Below are 25,548 nucleotides of genomic sequence, written 5' to 3' on the forward strand. Positions count from 1 at the left end.
GCACCTGGAATTCACGGCAGCAAACGCTCTTCAGCCTATTAACGCTAATGAATTTGCACGGGAGCTTGTTTTAAACAGAAGGGACACATGAGTGCCCACTGGGACCAAACTGGACATCCTCTAGCAAAGACGTTATTTCTCTGTGTTTACCAGCCACCTAAGCCTCTCATGATTTCTTTTTCATCGAATCATGGAATTCTATGAAAATTGGAGTTGGAGGGGACGTTAAAAATCACCTCATTCCAACCCTCCTGCCATGGTCAGGGACACCTTCCACTAGACCAAGTTGCTCCAAACCCCATCCAACCTGGCACTGAACACTTCCAGCCCCATTTTTTTAAAAACTGTTCTCATTTATTGTAAATCCCATAAGCAGATGAAGTCAAAAACAGCATTTTCTATTCTGATAAGTAACTATGCCTTAAAAACATTTATAATGGAGATCAGAGACAATATTTAATAATTCAAAACCTAGGAAGGCCTGATGGGACAAGGATACATGCTGAAGGCTCCTTGTCTGTATGGGAAATGGTTATTGCAGCTGGAGGAGGGGGAGGCTAGGGTTACAGCCTGGGGAGCAGGGATGCTGGATTTTTATGCTGCAGACACCCTTTACCACTGAATTCCTCTGTAGCTCAGCTCCCAAACTAGAAAACAGGGTGATGATTCCCCCCAGCACAAAGGGGCACAGCTGAGCTTAAGCCCAGGTCTAACTTAGGACATATCCACAGCCCTCAGCAAGCAATAAATCCTTCTGGAGTAGCACAAAGCCTGGCACAAAACCACTGCAAAGCACACCAGCAACCAGGGCTCACGTGGACCAGAGCCAACACGGCATCTTAAACGACAGCACAAAGCCACCCGGGAGCTCACAGGAACAACGTCCTCCAGCACCACAGCCAAGGGGTTGTTCCTCCCTTAGGCAACAGCTCAAGGCAGTTGCAACAGTGCTGAATCCCTTTCCCGGATGCTGAGCTGGCTCCAGAGCCCGCGAGCAGACGCCGCAGCACGAATCCCCCATCAGGGCATCCTGCTCCTGCCAGAGCCGGCCAGGAGTCACCTTCACTCGGTGCCACCGCAGCCAGATCTCCCTGGCGACTCGTCAGAGATGCGCTGGGGCTGTCTGGGAATTATGTCAGCGGGCACTGTAAATATCCAATGGCCCTTTCATGATCCCTCACGCTCCTTCCACCTCCCGCTTGGCTCGCAGCCGCGGGCGTGCTCTGTGTTGTGAGCTCAGGACACTGAGAGTGATACAAAGCAATGAATGGATAACAGCCAGGTAGTATTTGGAGTCACAGCATCCCCAGCCTGCTGCTAAACCGAAGCAGCTCCATCCTGGTTGTGTAACCTGGCCTCGCAGGACATTCCCCATAATTAGAGGGCCTTTCCCTGCAGTCCCATGGGGACCATATGCTGCATTCATGAAAGGATGCTCAGACATGAGCTTCCTCTCCAGCACATATTTTCAGTCTTCCCTAGAAACAGCAAGGAGCAAGAGGAAGCAGGAAGGAGGGGAAAAAAAAGTTTAATTAATCTTCATTTAATTTCTGCAGTCTTTCAGCATATGGAAAATAAGTGAGCAAACCCATCAGGCCTGTGCTGCCTCCCTGGGCTCTACCAGCCCTTGTGTTTCCCAGATGGGATGTACATCCCACCAGGCCACTGCAGCCAGCAGGGAATGCCATCACAGGGTCAGGCTTGACGCTGGTCACTCTTCTCAACACATCCCACGGGGATGTGGCTGCAGGGTACATGGGCTTCCCCAGAAACAGATGGGGAGGCAATTCATTAGCTTCACGAGTTTCAGCATGGAGGTTCAGCCCATTTCTCTGCAGGGGGCTGGGGTTGGGGCAGGTGCTCCCTGCCAAACATACACCCACAGAAGGCTCTGAAGAGAGGGGCAGAAAAATGGCAGGTTTGATGGAGGTGCTCCCCAAGGTCTTGTGTATAGATGGGTCAAGTCCAGGCAACATCAAGCCCTGAACTATTAGCAGGTCTCCTAGGTATGGCTATTCCAAGGCTTGGAGGGAGACCTGAGGTTGGGATATGTCACACCTACTTGCAGGTATTTACATCCCCACCTCCTGGTAAAAACAGTAGGATAGGAACAACTTTGGAGTCCCATTCACTAGTCTTATTCAGACATTTTCATTACCTTTTCCTATACTTACAATCCAAATCATTCTCCCCATAGTAAGATTGAATAAAACCATCACCAATTTAGAACCAAGTTTCATACCTACATGTTGTTATCTAAACTGATAAAAGGCAGGGTTAGGTTAGATATTAGGAAGAAATTCTTCCCAGTGAGGGAGGTGAGGCCCTGGCACAAGTTGCCCAGAGAAGATTTGGCTGCTCCATCCCTGGAAATATTCAAGGCCAGGTTGGATGGGGCTTGGAGCAACCTGGGACAGTGGAAGGTGTCCCTGCCATGGCAGGGGGTGGACTGAGATGAGCTTTAAGGTCTCTTCCAACCCAATTCTACAATTCTATTCATGCCATTAATCTATTGATTCCCATGCTAAGCCTCAGTAGCTTTCCCTGTCCTATTTAACATGGCTTGAGATGCTCCCACCACCCACAACTGCATCAGGGGAGTGCAGCCTCTGGGCTCAGAGGGGCAGCTCAGAGAAAGATTGAAATTACATCTGTTTTCTGTTGCAGAGAAGAAAAACATCATCAGCCACAAAAGGTCAGTGCAGAAATTCTTCCTACCCCTCATTAGCTGGCACGGTAAGCAAGAAGCTGCTAATTAAGAATAGCATTAAAAACATCTAGATGTTAAAAGAAAAAAAAAAAGAGTGGAGAAGAAAAATTCAGTGCAAAATTCTAATAAACTATAGACAAAGAGCTCAGGAAATTCTCCTTCTCTCCAGGTCTGTTTCCTTCCTTACAGGAATAGCCCTAATGAAGAAAAAGACCATGACAGAGATGTGCATCCCCTACCCACAAGAACCAAACCACGAGATCACATTAACCAAGTTTCTTTCGTGCTGAAAGGAATTAAATGCTTCGTTCCCTCAGGCTATGGAGACACAGCCCTCATGAAGTGCCAGCAATTGAGTTCAAGACATAATGACATGAGGACTTGTCCCTCTGGCTCAGGGTGATGCTTAATTGGGTGTGAAGTCAGCTTTTGGATGAGCACTGCCATTAGCAGGTTTCTGTGCAGCTCCCGGAGAGGTGCTCTGTGAGGGGCTCTCCTTCAGCCCCAAAGTCACAGCACGGCAGCTTTCTGCAAGGCCATGGGGTGTGTTTGAAAAGGCCCATCCTGGGAAAAATGACACAATGGAACTCCAGCACTGGCAGTGTCTCAGAGGAGACCATCCACACCTGCCCATGGCACCTCCAGTCCCTGCTCTAATCCCAGCGTTGATTACAGACACTCAATACATCATCTCTCCTTTTCCCACTCACCAAAAACCCAACAGCGCCAGCAAATCCACCTCTGGGGAGAAAAGAGAGTACAAATACTGCCTCTCCCTCTGCCATGAGCTGCTGCAGAGCAAGAGCTGCTCCTGGACAAGGACAAAGAGCTCACTCAGGTCCCCACGAGCTCTCCCAGCAGCTCCACACCCCGAGATGTCCACACCCCAAACATCCCATGCAAGCTCCTACCCGTGCTCCAAACGGCCATGCTCCTTCAGCCAGGAGAGATGGGATCAGCAGCACCAATCTTCCCAAGGATGGAGCCAGTTTGAGGGTTGGTTTTGTTGCTCATTCAAGCCTGGAGTCTTTATATAGTGTCAGGGCAGGATCCAAAAGCGGAAGAGAGACACCCACTCCCAGGGAGTGTAACACACACACTGAAATAAATAGCTCCCTGCCGAAGGGGATGACTCAGGAATCTCACTAGTCCTTAAAGCACAAATCATTGCTAATAAACCCCAGAAAGCTTGGAGGAAGGCCTAGCAAGAGGTCAGCTGGGCAACACTTGGCATTTCCAGCCTTGCCAGACATAAAGGAAGAGGAAGGATGAGTAACCACTGAAAAATAACAATGTCCAACGTTGAAGCAATGGTCATACCAGCCTAAGCCTTTCCTGCAGTCTACCTGCTTGAAGATCAATGAGCTGTTATTGGGGAGAGGTTTTGTTTTTCACTGCCTCTTCTGGAAGCACTCAGGCTTAGCCACCATATGGCTTGAAGTGGCAACAGAGCCTCATTCCCTGTTTGTCCAGCTATAATATACAGATATTTATATTTACCTCTTTTGCTCTCCTCTTGAGTGAAAGATGGAGTGCTCTTACATCCCTTATTACGTCCTTCAGATCAGGTAACGAACCTCCCAGCAAGCACAAACTCAATTAATGGCCGCTTTGAGACTCTGAGTTGAGCACAAACCCATAAACAAGCAGGAGAACGTCTCCCAGAGCTGTCATTTCACTGCCACATACAACACTCCAACAGGAGAAAGTCAATAACAGCCATTCACAGCCCTCCACGTGCTGCATCTGTAATGAACAGTGAGATCACAGCAAACTGTCCCTCTGGGGGTGATCCATGTCCCTGGGAAGATGTGCCACCTTCTTCCTCCCAGCCCAATGTTAGCCCTGCTGAGGTCCTCAGACCAAGGATTGGATCCTCCACAGCCAAAGCCAACCCCACCTGCCTTTGCAAACCTGAGGAGCAGGGACAGAAACCAACCCACCCGTCCAAAAGCCAGCCAGGCAACAGGAAATGCTGTTAAAAAAGAAAAGTGGGGCAAAGAGAACATTTAGCAGTGACCCAACAATTATTTTATGCCTTTCCTGTGTTTTGACTGCTCAATACAGCCTTCCAGCAGGTACTGCCTCTTTTTGACTTGATATGCAGAACAGAAGCTTGTAGACTTCTACTTCCACTAGGGGTGCTTGCACACTGCTGTAATACTAATAGAATAATATTTCCCCCTTTCTATTAATTTTAACTACTCTTTGGCTGGATTTTTTCTTTTTCTTTTGCACCCCATATTAGTTTTTCCCACCACATCAAAACAAAGCTGCAAGAAGCACATACAGCAGGTACCCAGACACAGTCTGATGCCTTCACACAACAGACACATGAAATGCACACGAGTCACCCTTGAGTCAGGATTTCCGATAGTTTATTTTTTTCCTGGGCATCATGATAACTTCATGGAGAGTGACAGGCTGGCTGTGGGAGCTGTGTTAGGAGTGTCTGCCCTGCTGTGCTCATCCCTTGCAGTGCGTGACAGCAGCTCCACTGCCACCCCAGCCCTAATTTGCTCCCACACTGTCACCTCCCCCGGGCTGGCAGAGCTCTAAACGAGAGAGCAGGACTTCCAGGCAGATCAGGGTTTGTTTACAAATGAGGAATTTGTGAATGCCTGGGAAAGACCCTCCGCAAGGCAAAATCTGTCCTGAATAGACCAAGCACCAGCCACGATGGACTGCCAGGAAGCTCAGATGGAGAGTGGCTGCCTTCTAACCCAGTCATTCCCTCTGCCTTTTCTGTCCTCTTGTTTCTTTTCACTGTCCCACCCTCCCAAGGGAGGCAGTAAAAACAGGAGGGTCTCTGAATGAAGATGACAACTGGGCATTTCCTTCTGAAAGACAACTGGAGATGCTTAAGAACTGCAGCCAGAATCAACAAGGCTTGATTACTTTCTGATTTCCCCCCAGTCTTGGGCTGCACATCACAAAAGCTGATCAGGGTTTGCTACAAAGGCTCCTTTGTCAAAACCACTTCTCAAAGGTGGCTGAGTAAATGTGGATCTCTGATCCAGGTCATCCCATTTCAGTGTGGATCAGCCTCATCTCTCCCCCTGACCTTACCTGCTGGGGTGTCCCCATACTCCTGGTTTTGAACACTCCAGCTCCACAGGCTGTGGCAGAAAGTGGGAGATGCCTCAACTCACTCCAGTTTTCAGTTTGACATCATGCCAGGCTCTGTCTTCTCCCCTCCTTGCCTGGACTGGTCCCACCCAGCTCCCCCTAAGGTGTGCAAGGAAACTCAGGCTCCCTCTGCCATCAGCAGAGAGAAACAGACACCTCCAGAAGGCAAACCTGCCCACCTAAGCCTGCTCTGAGGCTCCTGTGGGACTTCCACGAGGAATCCAGCACATACCTGAGCATCACCAAATTCACAAAGAAAGCCTCACTCCACCTGAAACATCTGGACATTGTAAGTCCAAGACAAATCAAGTGGCTGCTCAGTCACAGAGCTTGCACCCAGCAGCCTCAGTGATTCTGACACAGCTTTAAATCACCTCCCTACAGCAGCAAGAGTGAGAGGTGAGAAGATTCCAGAGGTCTTCTTGATTCCCCTCTTGGAAAAAGCGGCTCTTTGACATCCAATCCACTCAAAAAAAAAATCACAGTATGGATGCTTACCAACACCAAAACTTTTCCTCACATCTAAAAAGCGCATTAAAAGTCTGGAGTGATGCCAAAGAGAGACCAGAGAGTTCTGGAGGAACTCTCTGCTTTCCCTCATTTATTGGCAGTTGTACAGCCAAGAAGCCCTGAGGCTGTAAGGCAGCAGCTCCTGCCATCCCAGCCAGTGCCTTGTGCGAGATACTCCCCACCTAACACTACACTAATTATTGCAGTGCCTCACAATAAATGCACACGACGCCCCCAAAACACCTCCACTGCCAGTGTCACAGGAGGCTGCGTTTGCAGCTCACCCAGGATAAGGCCATGAGAACCACATGGGGAGCTGAGATTGCTGCAGCTTCAGGGAGATGGAAAAGTTCACACAACTTGCTCATCACACAACTTGCTCTCACCAGAAAAAAATTTACATTGAAATATCTACTCCTGCAGTCCTGGTGGAATCATCTTTTGTTGACTGTCAGAATAGTCCAAGTCTTTTTGCCATGAAAGCTGATTAGGAGCCATTTAAATATATGGTGATGAAGGACTCAGTGCCCACTGTCCTTCTGCTCTATCTGGTTTTGCCATCACGTGCTCACTAGTCAAGTACATCTAAATACACTCTAAATGCATTCTAAATACATTCATGAAACTCATTTTAGACCAACACAACAATCTGGTTTTGCAATGTGGTTCCTTTTGGACCATCGGGTGCTAAAAATCATCACATTAATCTAAGGAAGTGTGCTTCTCAGTGCAGGAGACTCCTCTCTTTGATGTTCAGGGACATCACACCAACAGGGACAGGCCATAGACAAAGTTTAATCCTTTGTAGGAACCACTCTCCACCTTTCTCAGCTCTACTGTATCTGTTTCACAGGAGATTACACAGCAGGAAAAGGGAATGGGACATCTCCCTGTCACCACAATATAAAGAAGAATCCGTTCCTCTGGAACTAAGAAACCAGCTGAGAATTTGGGCTACCTTAAAAAGGGTTATGCAGGGCTAAGTGTTTGCTACTTAACTCCCAGAAGCCAAACACTAAATTTACATGTTTTTTATCCTTGTAAGCACCATTGATGCCTGGCAGGCAAACCCTCTGCCCTGCTCATCCCGCTCTGCCAAAGGAACGACACAGCATCTCACCCTGTCATCCCTTCCTTCTGCTGCAATGAAAAAAAAAAAAAAAAAATCAAGAAACCTGATTTTTTGTAACTATATATCTTTGGGCTATGCCCATCTTCCCTTGAGCACAGGATTCGGGGCTTGCTTTTTGGGTTATTCCCTTTTTTAACACATCGAGCCACGGCAAGACTCATCTGGTTGAGGTTTGTTGCAGCACAGAAAGGAGGTCACCCAGGGGATCAGCTTGTTTTTCATTTCCTTAATGTCAGTGTGGGGTGAATGTGACGGCTGGAACGTGACACATTAAAGCGACTGAAATCAGGTTGCTCCCACCAAGCTCTGAGTAAGCAGCTGGAGAGGAGCTCGTGAGAAATCCCACCAGGAAGATCCCCCTGTCCCTGGGGTGGACACAATCCCACCAGGAAGGTCCTGTTGGTCCCTGGGGTGGACACAACCCCACCAAGAAGGTCCTGTTGGTCCCTGGGGACCAGAGGGGACCAGTGCTGGAGGCCAAAGCCCAGCAGCTCCATGAAGCTCAGCACATGTTGGGGATCTGCACTGGCCCCTCCATCCTACTCAAGCTGGAGGTGGGAAGGAGAATCCAGGAGAGGTCACTGGTGGATGGGCTGAGTTTGGTGGCATCACACCTGCCCACAACAACCCTGTCTTGGGTGAGGTCTGGCCATGAGCCATCACTGCTCAGGGCTTGGGGATCGACGATCGAGGCTGTCAGACTACATTTACCCCAAATTCTGATGTAAAGGATCAGCTGGGAATGGATCTGTGTTAAATAAACATGTTTTTATCAGTCCCTGAGGAGTGAAAGGAGTCACAAAAGAGGCCACCTGTGCACTGAGAAACCCTGGAGCTCCAGAGAAGAACCTCAGCCACTCTCCATGCTCCCTCCATGCCATGCCAGGATGCAGGCAGGGCAGGCAGGACACTCTGGAGAGAGAGGTGGTTTGTCCGGTTGAAAAGAGAAGAACAAATGGGATGGGGATGGTACAAGGAAATTTTAATAGAATTAGACAGGGAGGAAATGTTCTTCCTTATTATAATTTAAGTCCATGCACTTGCTTAATTAACTAAATGTATGGTGCACAGTATGCGGATGAAAAATGCACCCAAACTATTTTTAACACAGTTAAGGAGACGCATCAGGGTCGTAAATTCTAAGTAGGAAATGCAAGAATTATGTTGGTTCCTGAGCACACACAGCTTTAAAAGTGCCTGAATCCAGGCTGTTTTCTTGCTCCAAAGGCAGCTCCTTTTTCAGCTCAGGGACCAAACCTGAGCAGCTCACCCAGGGATCAGCAAATATGTCTCCAGACACATCAGACCATGGGGGTGCCCAGTGCAAGCTCCTTGCTCAGGCTGGCACAAAGCACAGTGATCCCTCCTGAAATCAGATGGCAGGCAGGGACAAAAAAAATCACTTTCAAGTATTCTAGCCCTTCCTGAGCACAGGACAGGTTACAGAAACCAAGGCAAAAGGACTAGAAGAAAAAATATTCATTCAGAGAAATAAAATGAAAAAAAATTCTGAAGCCAAATTTCCACCTACACAGAGAACTACCTTGAGATCTAAGTGCTGCTGCACCCCTCAAAAAGCCTGACCTGCTCTTTAGACACAGCTCAACTTTTCAAGTTTCAGCTCAGCCTTGAACAGAAAGAAGTCATGGGCTGCATCCTTAAGGATCTGTCAGAAAAAAAAAGGTGTGCGGGGATGAATAGAAAAGAAAGATGTTGAGACAAACACTGGGAGAAGGTGAGAGATAGGGGAGGCTCAGACCTTTGGGAGCCACAGTCCACCTCTAGCCACACTCAAAAATGGAGCCCACCAGGCTCAGCTGTCCGTGGGGTTGTGCAAAGTATGCATTGTATATCATATATATCACACACACAGCTCCCAAGAGCAGGTCACCCAGTTGTGTCAGTGTAGGAAGAGCTATTAAGTACAAAAATGATTCATAACACAGAAATATAAAACCGTGCTTTTGCTCACAGAGGTAACAGCGCTTTCAGAGAGGCAACATCTGAGATGAGACCGGGCTTGGGGGAGTGAGAGATTCCCTGGTTTGAATTTCCCTGATTTCTTATGCATGAAATGGTGCGAAAGGGAATGATCGACAGCAGGAAGAGGTGGGGAATGAAATCAGATGGATTGGATCTAAGATGCAGCTCTGGAAATAAATGCAACCTGCACAGGCATCTGAAGGCAGAGCATCAGTGGCTCAGTGCAGAAGCAGCCTGGCAGATGGGCCTCTGCAGGCAGGAATTTATCAGAGGTACTTACCCAGAGGCACCTCTCATATTTACTAAAACACCTCCGTGCTGGGAGTCTCTATAGTTTTTGCCATGGCTTTGGGTGCAGAGAGCTGCCTGAGCAGCCCCAGAGCACCTCCATGCCTGGAAAGGCAGCTGGCTCTGTCAGCATCTGTACAGGCTAAAACCAGCCTTGCAGCATCACAAACTCACTCACGCTGGAAATAAATCTTCGTGCAATAAAGTCCCTGCGAGCAGCAGGAGCAGGAAAATAGGGGTGTTGGTAGTAGTGGGGGCTGACTGAGCCCAAGACAGTGGCAGGACAGAGCTCCCTCATCCACAGTCTCCTTCAGGACTCCCATTCCTGCAGGATGAGGGCTAAAGGTGCTTTTGTGCTCCAGGCTTTGGCACAAAATGGGGTTTGGGGCAGGAGGAGGCAGCGTGACCCCAGTAGCACAGGTAGGGTGCTGCACTGGCCATTGGGACCCGGGAATGGCTCCAGCTCTTCCATACAAACTTTGTGACCTTGAGACAGGCTTGTCATCCTCCCACATCTTTGAATAAGCTTTTCATCTGTCCTGTCTGTCTGAATCACTGACTTCCAGTTACAGAAACCCATTCCATCCCTCACAGACCTGGCGCAGGCCATGCCAGGCTCATCCAGGCAGCAAGAGGGGATAACAATGCATGAGCTTATCCTAGTAACTGTATGAAGTTTCCCATATCCTTCAGCTCTTCAAGCACTGTAAACTGCCAAGGCTAAACCTATCATGGGCACAATACAGAAAACTGGAGTTTATAGAACTTCTCAACACACTGTAAAAAAATTGAGATCATCGATGCTTCATCAACATTGGTGCAATTCCCAGTTCAGCCCTGAATTCAGCCTCCATTTCCCAGCAGGTGCATGGGTGGGGACAGAGGCTGGTTTTGCACAGCTCCCTGTGGTGTCACAGCTGATACAAGTGGAGTCACAAGCCCAGGAGGAATGCAGCTGCTTGGGCTGGGCGGGATGCAGCTACGTGGTGAGAGCCAAGGGGCACTGGGAACAGCCTGGCACTGGGGACAGGGCAGTTTGGGGTGACCCTGCTCCTGCCCTGGGAGCATTCCTGGCTCAATGCCAAGCAAATGCCACCATGCAGAGCCAAACAGGTCAGAAGTTAAGACAGAGCAGCTGAAGCCAGAGATATTTGTAAAGCCCTCAGTCAGGGCTACCCCTGCTGTTTGTCATTTGGCTTTCAGCCCTTCTGTCACTGTCACCGCAGTGCCCCCCAGCTGGGGTCTCACCTGTATTTAACAGCACACAGGACACGTTGCACACAACATCCCCACCCTCGGTGCATTCACAGGCAATAAACCAGCTCAAACAGGAGCACTTGGCCTCTCCACACGGTTCTGGAAGATTTCCTGACACAAACCACCCACAACTCCACAGGATGGACGGGAGCATGAAGGGTGCTCAGGATGCCCAGCACTGGACTTCACACTCCTCATCATAGCTGCAACTGCACTCCACAGATGATCTCTCTTCTCCTCTCTCATTTCCCCAGGGGGATGAGCTTCCCCAAGGACCCCAACTCACTGCAGTGCATGGCAAAGCTCCCCTTTCCACCCAGCCAGCATCTCCCCTCTCTGACTGGTCCCACCAACACCTCCAAGGAAGGCCTCAATCTACAAAATGGCTGAGGAACAGAAAGCACATCTCAACCCCTTATCTTACAGCAGCACAACAGCAAAAGGATGGAGGGGGGGAAAAACCAGGAAAGGCCCCAAAAATCCTTTTGCCGTGGCTGACAGAGGCCCTGGCAATGAGGAAAAACACAAAAACGAAACAAAAAACCCATTGGCACCAAGGGTAGGAGCACCTCAGCCTGAGCCCAGGCCTGCTGAAGAGCCCGGTGGGACTGTGGAAAGTCCCAGAGGGAAGGGAGTTGCAGTAACACCGAGATTTATCTTGACCCTCCCTTTGCGATCCTGGAACAACGGGAAGTCATCTGCTCTCCTATGCAGCAATGCTTCAGAGATGGGAATCCTTCTGCCAAACGCGGGTCAGCTGGGCCATTTCTGCCCCAAACCCGGGTACCAGGGGGGAGATGAGCACCCAGGGATGCTCCTTTGTTTACCGCTCGGCTGTACAGGCAGGGAGCCCCAGACACTGATTAGCATTTCTTTCTAGACACATCTCCCATTCAGACGCTTCCCACGGGGGACGAGAAATACCTCCAGAAGCCTGAGCAGAGCCCCAGAACCAACCCCGGCCCCAAACCGACCGCAGCCACCCACCAGGCAAAGATGGGGCCGGGGAGGGAAGGATGCTGGGGGGTGGGGGGGAGGAGAGACGGTGCCTGAGCAGAGCTTTTTGTTCCTCTGCTCACAGCATTGCTATGGTGATTTCAAGCAAGACGGAGGAACAGTCGCTACCCATCACTCCCGCTGCACCGACCGCATGAGCAGCCCCTTCCCCCGCAAGCAGGAGCGGGCAGGGGGAGACAGCGGCTCGGTGCATCGCACCTCTCCAGGGAGCCACCCCGCAGCTCTGCAGGGGCAGCTGCTTCCCCCCCGCCCCCTTCCCCGGGTGGCCATCACCGCCCCGTCCCCGGGCACCGCCTGGGCTGGGGCGAGGGATGCAGGATGCGGGATGGATGCGGGATGCAGCGGCGGCCCGGCCGGGCGGCCCGACTGCTCTCGGAGAGGATGTGGGGAAAGGCTCAGCCTCCGCCCCCCGCAGCATCCCCCGGGGCTCCCCAACCAGCCTGGCACCCGGCATCCCTGCCCCGCACCCGCTCTGCAGCTGGAGCATCCTTCCTCTCCGGCGCATTTGGGGGGCTGAGGGGGCGGAAGAGGCACACCGAACAGGGCTGGGGGTCTCTGCCGCCAGGTTTGCCCCCCACCCTTTTACTCACACGTATGCGTGGTAAATGAAAGCCCATCCCCGCGGTCTCTCCAGCACATTGTAGAGGAAATTCTGCAGCTTGCGGTAAAAAGCATTCCTTTTGGGGGGCTTCCCGCTGCCCGAGACCCCGGAGCGGGGCTTGCTGAGGATGCTGCCCCGCTTGGAGCTCTCGGAACCGGCGATGAGCAGCGCTCCGTCCCGGCTGGAGTCCGGGGCGCCCGGGTCCAGCCCCACGAAGCCCACCTTGAGCTTCTTCTCGGCGGCGGGCCCCGGGTAGACGCCTCCGTTGCGGGATTTCTGCACCATGGTGGCGGCGGGGGGCGGCGGGGCCGGGGGCGGCGGGGGGCTCCGGCGGGGGCTCCGCCCGCGCTCCCCGCCGCTGCTCCGCGCCCGGCGCAGCCGAAGCCGCAGGAGCCGCTGCAATCGGCTCCGCCAGCGCCGCCCCGCCGCCGCCCGCCCCCTTAACCCTTGCCATGCCCCGCCGCCTGCAGCCTCTCGCACTTCCCCACTCCCAAAAATCCGGGTTTGCCATTCGTCACCCAACAAAATTTAAAAAAAAAGGCGAATCCGGCAGCGCCCCGAGAGAAAATCAGGGTCTGGCATTTTTCCCCCGAATGTAGGTACCTCGTGAAGCAGGCTCTGAAATCCCACTCTCAAATCAAGAAATGACATGTTCCTCTTGCCCCCAACCCAGTGTTCCACTCCCAAAAGGAATTTCTGGCCTCCCCCTTGAAATCACCTAGCAGGGAGCTCCCTCTGCACCCCTGGGAAGGGCTGGGCAGTGCCCTGCCATGGGATGCCATCCCTGTGCTCCCGCTGGCAGCAGGTGCAGACATTGCTGCAGCTTCACAGCAGGGACCCCATCCAGGCCGCCTCTCCTCGTGCCCTTTTGGCCACCAGATCTCCTCAGCCTCTCCACAAATCCCTTGTGCAAAGTCATTCCCTTTCTCCACCCTTCCCGAAGGCCCAGCCTATCATCCTGGAAGCCCAAATTCAGCTTCCTTCACACGCTGAAACCTCACCATGATGTGGCCACCAAGCTCTCAGCGCAGAAAGTCCATCTCCAGATGTGTTGACCCAAACCAGCCCTTTAACACCCCACTCTTTGGGGTCCAGCAGCATTTCCCCCCATACACCATGGCTGGATTCTGCCCCAAGGTATGTTTCCTCCTGACACACCTTCCCTGCACTCAGGAGAAGACAGGTAGACTGCAGAAGACAGGAGAGAGGTGTTTGCCCCACATAATTATCCTCCATGGAAAATGTTCATTGCAGTGCTATGGGAAGACCTGCAATCAAATAAAATCAAGTCCAAGATCATCAACTCCTCCCCAGTGACTTTTCCATCCCTTACAATCCAACAAATGACTGGTGATCTGTGAACTCCACACATGTCCTTTGTAAGTAAAACAAGGCTTTAGGACAAAAATTTTGTATGGAAATTTAATTGCAAGCTCAGATAAATCTCTCCTTTCATGACAATTACTTCTACACAATATTCATAAGGAAGCAGCAAAATGGTGGCCATGAGTTTTATGGCTGCAGGAACCACCCAGGGCTGTGTTTCATTAGAAAAGCAACCCTGCCACTCTGTACTGTTGCCAGCTTTTCCTGAAATTCATATGTAAATGAGAAAAATCAACATAACCTTTCAGAGAGCACTTCTCAAGTCCTGGCTTTTTGGTCCCCTCCTAATTCCTCAGGAGGATCCCAGGGAGAACTGATGGATGAGAGGAGCACTGAGATTAAAGCTGCTGCCTCTCACTCCCCAAACCCTGCCATGCACATTGAAGAGAAGAGCGAGTGTGGAGCAGCCCTACATTTTCTATGAACAGAACGTTTCCTGTGACCCATATTCTCTCCAACACATGGCTGAAAGAGAAGCCATCTCTGCAAGGCAGGCAGAAAACTAAAGCTGGGTTAAATGCTGGAAAAACAGATCTGCAAGTATGTCAGCGAATAAATTAGTCAATTCAATGAGGGGCCATTCTATTCATTATTTGTGAACACTTGTAAGATCATTAGTGTTCTTTAATAGGGTGGCCAATTACAAATGTGCCTGGCACTAATGTACAAAGTGCATTATTATAGATCCAGTGACGCAGTCCCAAAGCAGGAAATATCCCCCTCCACAAAAAGGCCAACAACAAACAAAGGAAGCGATTTTCAATTAACAAATTCAAGATTACAAATAGTCTGTGAGCCCTAAAGAAGCATCTAAATTCAGTCCACTCCTCTTTGCCTAATTAGTTGGTCATTCGCAGTGTCACACTGCATCACAGCTTTGGGCATCCTGCATCTCTGAGACCACCAGAAATCAGGAGTGGAAAGGTAAGGGGTGGGATTTCACTCTTTCCAAGGCATGGATGGGATGAGGAAAGGCATGGTGTGGTTATAGGGACTGTAAGGTCTTGTTGCTTCATTTGGGAAAGAGGCAAAACCTCATAGACAAGCAAGGCCTTGAGAGCAAATGGCATCAAGGATTGCCTCATTTTGTGAACAGAGCAGTCCTTGAGAGGTGGAAAAGGCCTGAAATTTGGATGAAGGCCTGCTCTAACCTCACCCCTTCTTTCTTTTTACCTTAGACTCTTAGGGCATCTCAAGCTCCTTTTTTATCATATTCCATGGTTGGGCACTGCCAGTGGTATTTGAGTGTTCAGAAGCACGTGGCTTTCCACTTTCCACCCCCACATGCTGCTCACAGGAGCTGTCCCTTGATCCAGTCACCAGAGCCTGCCAGCCCTGGGAGGAGCAGCAGTCTCTGGGAACAACTGGAACACAAACACTTCCCGAGCTGCGATGTCCTGAACGGAGCCTGCAGCAGGTAATTTCGGAGATGAAGTCACTTGTGTGCCACTTGGGCTGGGTGGCAGAAGACAAGACACAGCCATTAACACTGGGAATTAATGAGGTATATAAAAGCAGGAGTGGGAAGGTGCTTTTATCTGATCCAAGGACATTATGTCTCCACAAACAAACAGAATTACTGAGTCAGTCCTTTGCTTTCAACACTAGTGATGGCTTTAAAACACAAACACCATGGCAGATAGCTTAGACCCTGAAGGTAGGATGGAACCCATCAATCCATGTTAAGATACAGAAAGTCCATGCTCTGTCCCCTGGCAATTTTTGAGATGTAGTAAGAAATGACTGGTGAGAAATATGTAGAGTGACTCCAGGGATAAATTTCTGCTTGAAACACTGAACGAGAGCCCTTTCTCCATCCCCACCCCGCTGGTGGTTTGTGTGAACTGTGCTACCCAAAGCCTGGGTTTTGTCACTCGCAGCTTTCTCCCAGAGCTATTTTCAAACCCTAAAGCAGATGGCTTTACCTCCCCTTGTACAGGATGCTGCAACATCCCAGCAACACTAACCTGCCAAGGGAAAAGACATGAGCAGCTCGGTCTTTCTGCTCCCAGTGTCCACCCATCTCGCTCTGCTTCAGCTTCCCCTCCCCTCCCACCACCCCATCCTCTTCCCTGAGCAGAAAACAGCCCCCAAGAGTCCATGTCCATGGATTATTCATGTCTCTTCCCTGCTTGATTCTTCCCAACACATGCCAAACCAGTTTTGGCTTTGAAACCAGCAGCTCTGGCCTGAGAGAGGTTGGTTCATACAGGGAACTCAACCTGGAAGGGGATGCTTCTCCAGCATAAGGTGGAGCCCTCAGGGGAAAAAAAGCTGTATGACAGATAATGCACATGCACAAATGGAGAAATCGACAGGTTTCCAAAGGAGAAAGGTGAGTGTGACATTTCTTGCTGGAACAGAAGGCAATGCTTAGCCAAAGCTTCCCCGTTTGGGATGGGGAGATGTGGGCACAGCTGCAGAGGGTTTGCAGGGTGGTATGGACACTGGAGCAGAGGGATCACCTTGAGAGCAAGAGGATTCCAACTGGGCAAAGAGCAAAGGCTGCTCTTGGCAATCAGTCACAATCACAGTATCAGATACTGATTTTTTTAACTTTTTTTTTTTCTACCACCTGAAATAAAGATGCACCAGATGGTTTTCCAGTTCCAATAAAATCTGGCAGTCATCAGTTTCAATGCTAATTAAGTTTCTATCAATTTTCATCAAAACTAGAAACCTTGATGGACAGAGGCTCCCCAGTGGCTCCTCTCCCCACCCTCCAAAGGGGATTTTAAAGTGTATTCTCATCTTTACAGGCACAGGAAAAGGTGCCTATGAGGAGGCCACTCCTCCAAGCCACTAAAAAATCTTCAATCAGAATTTGCAAGCAACATGCTGATAAGAAGCCAGGCTCCCTTCATCCTGCTGCTGACAGAGCTGCTTAATTTATATTACATATTTATTGGATGCAAAATTTCTGTGCCACCATCCATCTTCCTGCCCTGTTCTTAGACAGCAACGACCTCATTGGAGGCTGCTCCAGAAAAACCCAGGACAAATCCTGCTGTATGAGATCAGCTTGAGCTGCAGCTGGAAGTGTCTGACTGTAGGAACAGAAATCTCCCCAAGTTACACTGAATTGACTTGGGAGACACACACGCTCCATTCTTAACTAGAAATTTATATTCCTCCTTTCTAAGGGTGATTAAAGTTGCTGAGGTCTAAATATTAATTTGTGCTGTGGAGGGCTGGCTGTAAGGAAAACCAGTTTCTGGAAAGAACAGCTGCTTGACTGGGCATGTGGAAGGAGAAGCAAGTGGAAAAAAGCAAAGTTAGGGTGAATTCTCTTGAGTTAAACCAGGTTAGTCTCAGATCACCCACAAGGCTGAAAATGAGTCACAGAGGGGTGAACACCAGCACTATTTCCCTGTCACCTTTTGACTGCTCTGCTTCTGCCCCACTCAGCCCCACAGACCCTTCCCCTGGCAAATTCCCCACTGGCCAGGTCTCCTTCCCCATCTCTACTCTCCATGCTTCCGTCATTCCCCTCCAGCTCCATCTCCTGCCCTCACCTCCTCTGGGACCACGTGTAATTCCCTTTCTTCATTTATACTGTTACCTTGAAGGTATTTTTAGCCCATGACCACAGTTGCCCCTGAGCCTTCCTTTTCCCAGCCTCTGTAAATTTAGCTCTCTTAGTCATCCCTCACGTCTCCCAACGCTCACATCCTTCCTCCTGACCTCCTTGGGGTTTTTGGCTTCTCCTGCACCCACAAGGACCAAAGCCACACCGTCAAATTGCCATCACCTAGGTGCTCTTAGACCTCATTCCCCAGGACAAGGCTGCTCCAGGACCTCCTCCCACACCCTGAGGGCCACCACAAGTTCCTTAGGGATGACCACTCACAGATGGAGAAGACTTCCCACCAACAGCCCCCTTCCAGTGTTTCCAACCAGCACTGTGCTCTCCACAGTATAAAACTTACAGCAAGAAAACTAAACTTGGTCTCACCTGGGAGCTCTTCCAGCCTTGCCTGGTTTCAGGAGCTTGGAATCCAGCTCAGGACTGGCTCTGCTCCCAGTGAAGCACCTCCCAGAGCCATAACTGCATCCTGGCTGAGACCCAGTCCCACAAAGCCCATTAGGTGCTTTGTTCCCATTCAAGCACCTGCCTCCCACCAACTTCAAAGCTGAATTGAAACCTGCATGAATATTTAGGGACTGGAGGTTGTCATCCGAAAGAAATAAGCCCATGCTGAAATAGCTGATTCTGACACATCAGCTCTGCAAGGAGGGGCACATTGAATTGCTCTGTGCTTTATCCTGCCATGGAAGGGGAAACAGATCAAATAAATGGGTTCCAAATGGTCCCAGATTATCCTGGGTTGGCAGGGACCTCTGAGAGCCCAACCTTGGTGGGTGCTGGGGGCATAAAGGTGGGGTTGGTGTGCAGGGCAGGAGATGCTGGGGCAGGATGTGAGAGGGATTGCAGCTCTGTTGGGGTTGCAGCACTTGGGGAGCTGTGCTGGATCCCAGGGGGTCTGTGGAGGAGATGATTCCATCTTGTCTTGTCCCAGGGATGGGGTGGTCGTTAGGAGAGAGCAGGGAAAGGGTACAAGGTGCTGGCTGGGAGGGTCCCTGCCAGCAGGAGGGGAGTAGCACAAGGAGATGCAAAAGCTCTAAACCTGCATGGAGAAAAAATAATTTTCTTTTTTTGTTGCTAAAGACTTTTTTTTTTCCTCCAATTTTTTTCTTTCTTTCTGAAATGTCAAAATCTCCAGATCTGGCAAGTAAGAAAACCAAACCCAATTACTAAAATGCTGAAAAGATTTAAGCTAATTATTTTACCTCTTCATTATTCAGAGAGATTTAAAAAATCCTTCCAAATTTAAAAAAAATCTGCTCTCCCTTTTTTACATGTAGCTTTTTTTTTTTTTTTTCATTCCAAAAATGTTAAAGGAGGAATATTAGATTTTGATTTTAGTTAGGAGGGTTGCTTTTGATCCATGATTAAGGTTAAAAAATGGAAGTATTCTGTTGGGAAGCTGCCAGGCAGACGTGGCTGTCTCCATGCTCCTGCCTCTGTCACAGCATACCATGTGTCATCTGCAAAGACAAACTCTTGAACTAACTAAATTCATAATTTCTGTGCACCATGGGCTTTTGCTGCAGGCTTCCTTCAGTCTTTCAGCCTGGACACCTGGGAAATCAAAAGAACGTGAAAGGGCAAGGGTTTATGATTTATTTATCTTTAACCTGAGGCCTTAAGGAAAGCTGGTGTATGCATATCTGCATCTCTCCTCCCTCCTTTACTGACTGCAGAGATTTTGGGCAATTTTCATCTTCTTTATTAAAGATAGGGGGGACGTTTCAGATCGCTTTGAGTGAGAATCTGTGATGAGAGAGAGGATAGAAATCTCCTCACTGCAGGAAATGGTGCTGCATGGACGTGATTATAATGGACATCAGATAACCCATAGGACACTTTCCAAAACATAAATCCATTGGGAAAAGGACACCCCTGGTTCTACGGATCACGAAATTGTTTCTTTGTGGGCTCACTCTGGATCCTGTGTGGGAAGCACCTGCTAAACATCTCAGGATCTGGGTGCTGGACAAGGCAGGGTCAAGCACATCGGGCACGTTCCCCCAGGCAAAAACACGGGTGCTGTGACAGCAGGGTGACATTTCCTCACTTCCAGCCTGATTTTCATGCAGCCCCCGTTTTGTTCTCGCAACTTCGCCTTCCTCACACTGCTCCAAAGGCTGTTCCTGTCCTCTGGGCATCCGGACGCCCCGGCTGTGCCCTCAAAACCTCTCATTCAGCATCTCTGTGCGCTCGCCTGCGTGTGCGGGCAGAGCAGGGGAGGGAGGATTTCAACCGAGCTGTGTCTGTAGCCTGACAGGAGCTGTCAGCTCAGCTGCCCCGGCCACCCTGAGAGGGACTTCAGCTGCACCCTGGAGATGTGCTCAGCCTCGGCACCCCTCCTTGTCCCTGCTCTCTGAGCATTCCCCGTGGTCCCCGCGGAGATTTACGGGCGGAGAGGACACCAAAGCTATTGAGAGGAGGACACCAAAGCTATTGAGAGGAGGACACCAAAGCTATTGACCTGCGGCAGCGCTTTCCTCCCAGCACTGCTCTAACGGGAGCCGCTCGGAGCATCCCAGCAGCCCCATTAATCACAGCCACCTCCTGCCTGGCACGGCCACCCTCGCTTGTCACCGCAGTCCTTCAGGTCGCTGCCGGGGGAGGATTCCACGCTGTGCCCTTGGAGCTAGCACACGTAGGAGAGGATATTCCCATCGCGCTGATGGGGGAGAGGTGGCACAGACAACAAACTGCCTGCCCTCCTGCCCCACACCAAAACCCAGCCCAGAAACCCACAGCATGTGCGGAGTGACTGCTGCCACACCCATCACGCCCCACAGAGCTGATATTTGGGGATCCTCGTGCTCTCCTTCCCCTATTTGTATCCCTGTCCCAAAGCCTGGCTGCTTCCAGACTCATTACTCTAAGTGCTGGGCTGTGGCTGGCCGGCATTGCAGAGAGCATTTAGCAGATATAAGGAATGAGAATAGTGCCAGACACGGGGTGATTACAAATTATTTAGACTACGCAAAACCAGGCCATCCTAAATTTGTAGGCAGCAAAGGAGTGTTTGTGAGCAGAGCTGAAATGAGTTATTTGAAGATGCTGCAGTAGCTCTACATAAAACATTTGGCTGGGGCCAAATGGTACCCGAGGCAGAAGGGGGAGCTGGCCCAGAGCTGGACCCTGGGCTGTGCTACAGCTCTGATTTCTGCTCAGCTCAGCAATATCTCTGCACTGGGGGAAGGCACAGGCCAAGGGGAGGATGGGACATGGTGCATTGCCCTGGCCAGAGCTGCTGCTTTGTGCTCCCCTGGCTGCAGATGCACCTGACAATGTGGATCTCAAACTGGGGGATGCAGAGAGAGGTGATTAAATAAAATTAGTAAAACCCTCACAGGTTTGGCCCTTGGCATGCTGCAAAATGCTGGAGAAGGGCATAGATTCCCACCCTCCTCCTTGAATTTGTACCTCTGGGGCAGATTTTGGCCAAAGACCAACGGACTTTGTGAAGGGGGTGAGATGGAAGCAAGATGGAGAGATGAGACCCACCCAGGCATGGGATGTTCTCTGCCCTGATCAGCCTTTTTCCCCAACTTCTGGTCTGGCCCATCCTCTATTTTCCAAGAAGATTTAGTCCAAGGGTTTTTTGTCCAGCCACAAGGACACAAAACCCAAGTAGAACTCCTCAGCCCTGCTGGGCCAGGCACTGCCCAGGCTGTGGGGGTGGCTCCAGCCCCATCTGCTCAGACCTAGGTGCCCAACGTGATGCAGAGCTGCTCAGGAAAGAGGCCAAGCCCAGCCACTTGGGCTGGGGAGCAGAGAAGAGGTGATTCACACCCGTGCTGGATGGAGAGCTGCCCACTGGCAGTGCAGCTTTGCAAGGTGAAATGTGCTGTGCAACTGCCCAAGGAGAAGAGAAGCACCTACTGGGACACGAGGGAGGACATTGGTCAGTGATGAAGTCACTTTCTGAGGTCGTGTGGTCACTTTGTGCTGCATGTGCATCGTTCCCATAGATGATTCAGCATCTCTGTCACCAGCAGGCGATGGCAGGACCCCTTTGGGTGATGCCCTCTGGGAATTCTGGCCTGAAGGGCACTTTGGCCTCCCTGTCAGCCAGTGGCATTGGATTCCAAGGCAGCAGAAATGGAATGGGAGATCAGGAGAGCTTCATTTGCTTTTCTCCCCTTGTGGGGTGTGTTTTCAAATGCTGTTGAAATGCTCCAGATTTCGCCAAGACTTTTGAGTCAGCATGAGTCAGGCAGGACCTCATTGCCTGTGTGGGGTTAAGGTTCCCAAAATCTGGTGGCAGATGAAGGGAGCAATGGGAGAGGAGCTGCCCTGACTGGAGAGGTTTTCTGCATGCCAGTGACATGTGGTCTGTGCTGGGTCTCTGCAGGGACCTGCCCAGGCTGACAAGGGGTTGTGGCTGATGCTTTAACTCCCCTCCAAGTGTAGAAGGGCAGCAGGAGGTTCAAATTCCCCCAGCTCAGCATCTGCAACCTGGATTCCACTTGCAGTCTTGCAAAAGCCTTATAAATTTTTTAGAGCAGCCCCAAACGCCTGCTGAGTCGGCCAATCATCTCCGGTGGAGTAAGAAAACTTACCTTAAATTATTAACAGCACACAGCCAGACACGAGGGTAGAGGTGGGAAAGGAGAAGTACTCATTCCTTCAGCTCCAGTGGATGCCACAAGAGCAGCCAGCACCAGGCTGGGGATTGGCAGAGGTGTCCATTCACACCTCAAGGATGGTCCCATTTGTGGGGTCTTCCCTTCTCCATCAGGATACCCACCAAGGCACTAGTGCCAAGTGCTGCATCGTGGAGATGATATCCCTTTTGGAAACTCGGTGCTGGTTCACATCCAGCCCCCAAACACCTTCCTCTTCTTCCCTCATCTTCCAGGTCCCTTGGGTTGTCAAACAACCTCTTGAAGAGCTGATCCCCAGCTGTACAGCAGAGCCAGCCCTGATGTTCTTTGACTTTCCTACAACCTCTAGTAATTTTCCCCCCACCAGCTTTAAATTTCAGGAAACGCAATCACATTTGCAAACTCTGGTCCCCAAAGAAATGACTATAAGCACTTTGCACTTCCAGAGGCTATTCCCTTTGCTTTGCCCCAGACGTGCTGCCTGCCAGGATCAGGGCCGAGGGTCTGGATTTGCTCTCTGTGGCAGCTTTTCCAGGAGGACTTTGTCCCCTTTTCCACGAGATGGCACCGCTGAGGCTGCTGCGGGAATCATCCACCGCGATGCCTTCAGGGAGGAGTGGGATGGAAAATGACTCAAAAAAACCTCCAGAAGTTGCTATGCAAAACACTTCTGAGCTCTGGGTTGTGAGGTCCCAGCACGCCTGGCCATGGCAGGGAGGAATTTGGTGAGAATTTGGTGTTTTAAAATCCATTTCACCACCACAGCCCCATATATCACCTGCCATGGGCCACACTCAGACACGGTGCTGTTGGTTCCAAAATCAACTTGAGTTCACTGCAAGGTTTGCCAAAATCCATCTGTGGGCCAGTTCAGGGGGATGTTGGGCTGCTCATCATTTTGGTAGGACCCCAAAATGGATCATGTTGAACTAAGGGCATCACTGCTTGTGTGCCTGCAAGCCCTGTGGGGCCAGACCGTGATTTGCACATGGTGGGTTGTTGATCCAACCCCAAAACACAGATCCACAGTGGATTCAAACCCAAGGTTTGGCTGGAGGCAGGTTGTGGCTTCATTGATACTGTCTTGAGATGCCCAGGAATTCAGCATATTTTTTCTTTTTGGAACCTCATGCCTTGAAGTGGGTTTAAGTTACAATATTTCTGTTAATCCTGTCTCGCTAAAGATCCTGACCCAAACCTCCCAAAAAGGGGGAGGTTGCTGCTGCTGCTGAGATCTCCCTGCAGGCACTGTCTCTTCTTTCTGCTCCTGCAGATCACCTGGGGTGCCAGCCCACATTTAAACGAGGCTGAAAATGTGGCCCTGCTCTGAGCCATGAGCAAGTCTGAGTTAAATCCTCCAGGGTTTATATTTTTCCTGTTCTGCAGTTCCATCATTAATTACCACACCACTTGTGCAGTGCTCCCAGAGTATCTTTCACAGCTCCCCTGGCATATTTCTATGGAAACGTAGCCACGGTTTTGTCAAACTTGTTTTTGCTTTTAAAGCAGCGAGACATAAGTGCAGGTTTTGTGCCTGCTCTTCTCTGTCCCTCTCCTGACCCCATGGTTTTCCCCACTCCTGCTGTGCCAGGGGTTGGCTTCCATGGGGAACCAGGGAGCTGGAGGTTCCTGACCAGCGTGGGAGGGATGTTCCCACAGGAGTTCCTGTTGCTGCTGCTTTTAAGGATGCAGGAAAATCATGCACAAGAGGATGTTCTCCTGCTTGGAAATACCCAGGAAGAGGCACAGGGAAAACATGCCTCGGGAGCTGGGAAGTGCAGGAGGAGCTGGAAGATGGGATTAAACTATCAGTGGGAAAACAGCTTTCTCCTGTGGCTGTGCTGTGCCTGCAGGGATCCCCAGATCCCCTTCCAATTTGTGGCACGCCAAGGACACAAACTTCAGAGAGCACAGAGACTGCAAAGACCTTGGGCATCAAACTGATTGAAGCTTCATTGGTGGATGAAGCTGGTGGATGTGGGGTGTGCAGAGGGGTGAGGAGCCTTGCTGGCCTGTGGACAGCTCTGGGGAGCTTGTCCCAGGGAGCTGGTCTGTGTCTGGGTGCTGCCAGGCTGGGACATGGGATGGGAAGAGTGTTGGAGGAGCAGGCAGGGTGAGTTCATGCAGAGCTCTCTCACTCAGCCTGATGTCACCTCCTTGAGGCTCTGCCTGGGGACACAGCACTGCAGAGCATCAGACGTTAATTAGGATCATTAAGGGCTTCGTGACACAAACAGTAATGATGATACCTGTGCCTCTGGAGCTCTCCTGGGAAGAGCCTCGCATGATGCTGCCCTTCACAGAGACCATGCAGGGCTGTTCCCAGCACTGTGTCCCCTCCTGAAAGCCGAGTCACGGGCACAGACAAGCTCAGGATGCCCCAGCAGGTTCCTAATGCCTCCTTCAGGGAGGGAATGTCCCTTGGAAACATCCCTGGAATGCTGTAGTGGTAGCACAACTCTCACACCACCTCCCTCCATTTCCCTGCCCCGTTGTGTCACCCACTGCTTCTCCTCACACTCAGTGTTCTCACTCTTTCCCCCTCACAGCTGCTGGTTGTTGCTTTTTGGTCAATCCCAGCCCCTCAGCAGCCACAACCCTCTGGATGGGGACAGCTGGATGGCGTTGGGACAGGTGCACACCTTGCAAGATTGTGATGGGAGTCAAGACACCGCCCTGGGTGAAGACCATGAGTCTGGGGGCTTCTTGTGAGACCTGAGTCATGTCTGGGCTTCAGCCAGGAAGAAATGTTCCTGTTGTGTTGTTTGGAAAGGGCTGAGGGATCCACCATGTGTGAGGCAGAGCAGCAATGGGGAGAGAAGGCAGTCTCAGTCACTGCTCCCAAAATGATGGGTTTTACAAAGACCCAAGGCAATGCTGCTCATCCTTCCCAGAGGCATGGGGTGCCTTGTTTTCCTTTCCTCCAGTGGCATAACTGTAGGAGGTCAACTTAAGCCTATTTTGCATGGAAAAAGATATAATAAAGGCCCTGAAAAATTATTTGAGAGGCTTGAGCTGGTTAAGCAGAGCATCAAAACTGCTGTGAGAGCAGTCGCTGCTTCAGGCTGGGGGAATACCTGAGTCAATGGGTGTGACCTGGGGAAGGGCTGGGTGCTGGCTGACACCCTGAATATGGGCTCCCAACTGTCCTCCTTCCTCCTTATTTCCATCCCAGGCCCTCCTGTGCCCATCCCCACCATCTACTCTACGTGGGACTACAAACCCCCACCCAACCCAGCCCCTCTCAATGACAGACACACACACACAGCTCCACACCTTTTGGGTTGGTTGGTTTGTTTTGGTTTTTTTTTGGGGACGGGGGGGTTTGTCTGGTCTGGTTTGTTTTTT

At 50.6% G+C, this 25,548-nt stretch overlaps 1 protein-coding gene and 1 long non-coding RNA gene across 15 annotated transcripts in view; one reads left to right on the forward strand and one right to left on the reverse strand.

Moving 5' to 3' along the window:
• The window catches only part of KCNQ2 (potassium voltage-gated channel subfamily Q member 2), a 74,045-nt gene extending 61,064 nt beyond the window's left edge, over positions 1 to 12,981 (reverse strand). For 7 of the 14 annotated variants that reach the window (XM_085079362.1, XM_085079358.1, XM_085079357.1 and 4 more), the window contains exon 1: positions 12,617 to 12,979. In XM_085079362.1, the coding sequence (XP_084935488.1) occupies positions 12,617 to 12,912 (296 nt within the window). In that variant the 5' untranslated portion in view covers positions 12,913 to 12,979. Of the gene's footprint in view, positions 1 to 12,616 lie in introns of all 14 variants that reach the window. The other 7 variants (XR_014856015.1, XM_085079355.1, XM_085079352.1 and 4 more) reach the window with 2 other exon arrangements.
• On the forward strand, positions 10,759 to 11,999 carry LOC146428621 (uncharacterized). The gene is made up of 3 exons (XR_014856046.1): positions 10,759 to 10,865; positions 11,014 to 11,761; positions 11,890 to 11,999. It is a non-coding gene; the product is annotated as an uncharacterized LOC146428621 (long non-coding RNA).
• Positions 12,982 to 25,548: the final 12,567 nt, after the last annotated feature.

This window comes from Lichenostomus cassidix, chromosome 20 (assembly GCF_008360975.1).
Source record: "Lichenostomus cassidix isolate B80296 chromosome 20, HeHo_3.0, whole genome shotgun sequence".
Classification (NCBI taxonomy): Eukaryota; Metazoa; Chordata; class Aves; order Passeriformes; family Meliphagidae; genus Lichenostomus; species Lichenostomus cassidix.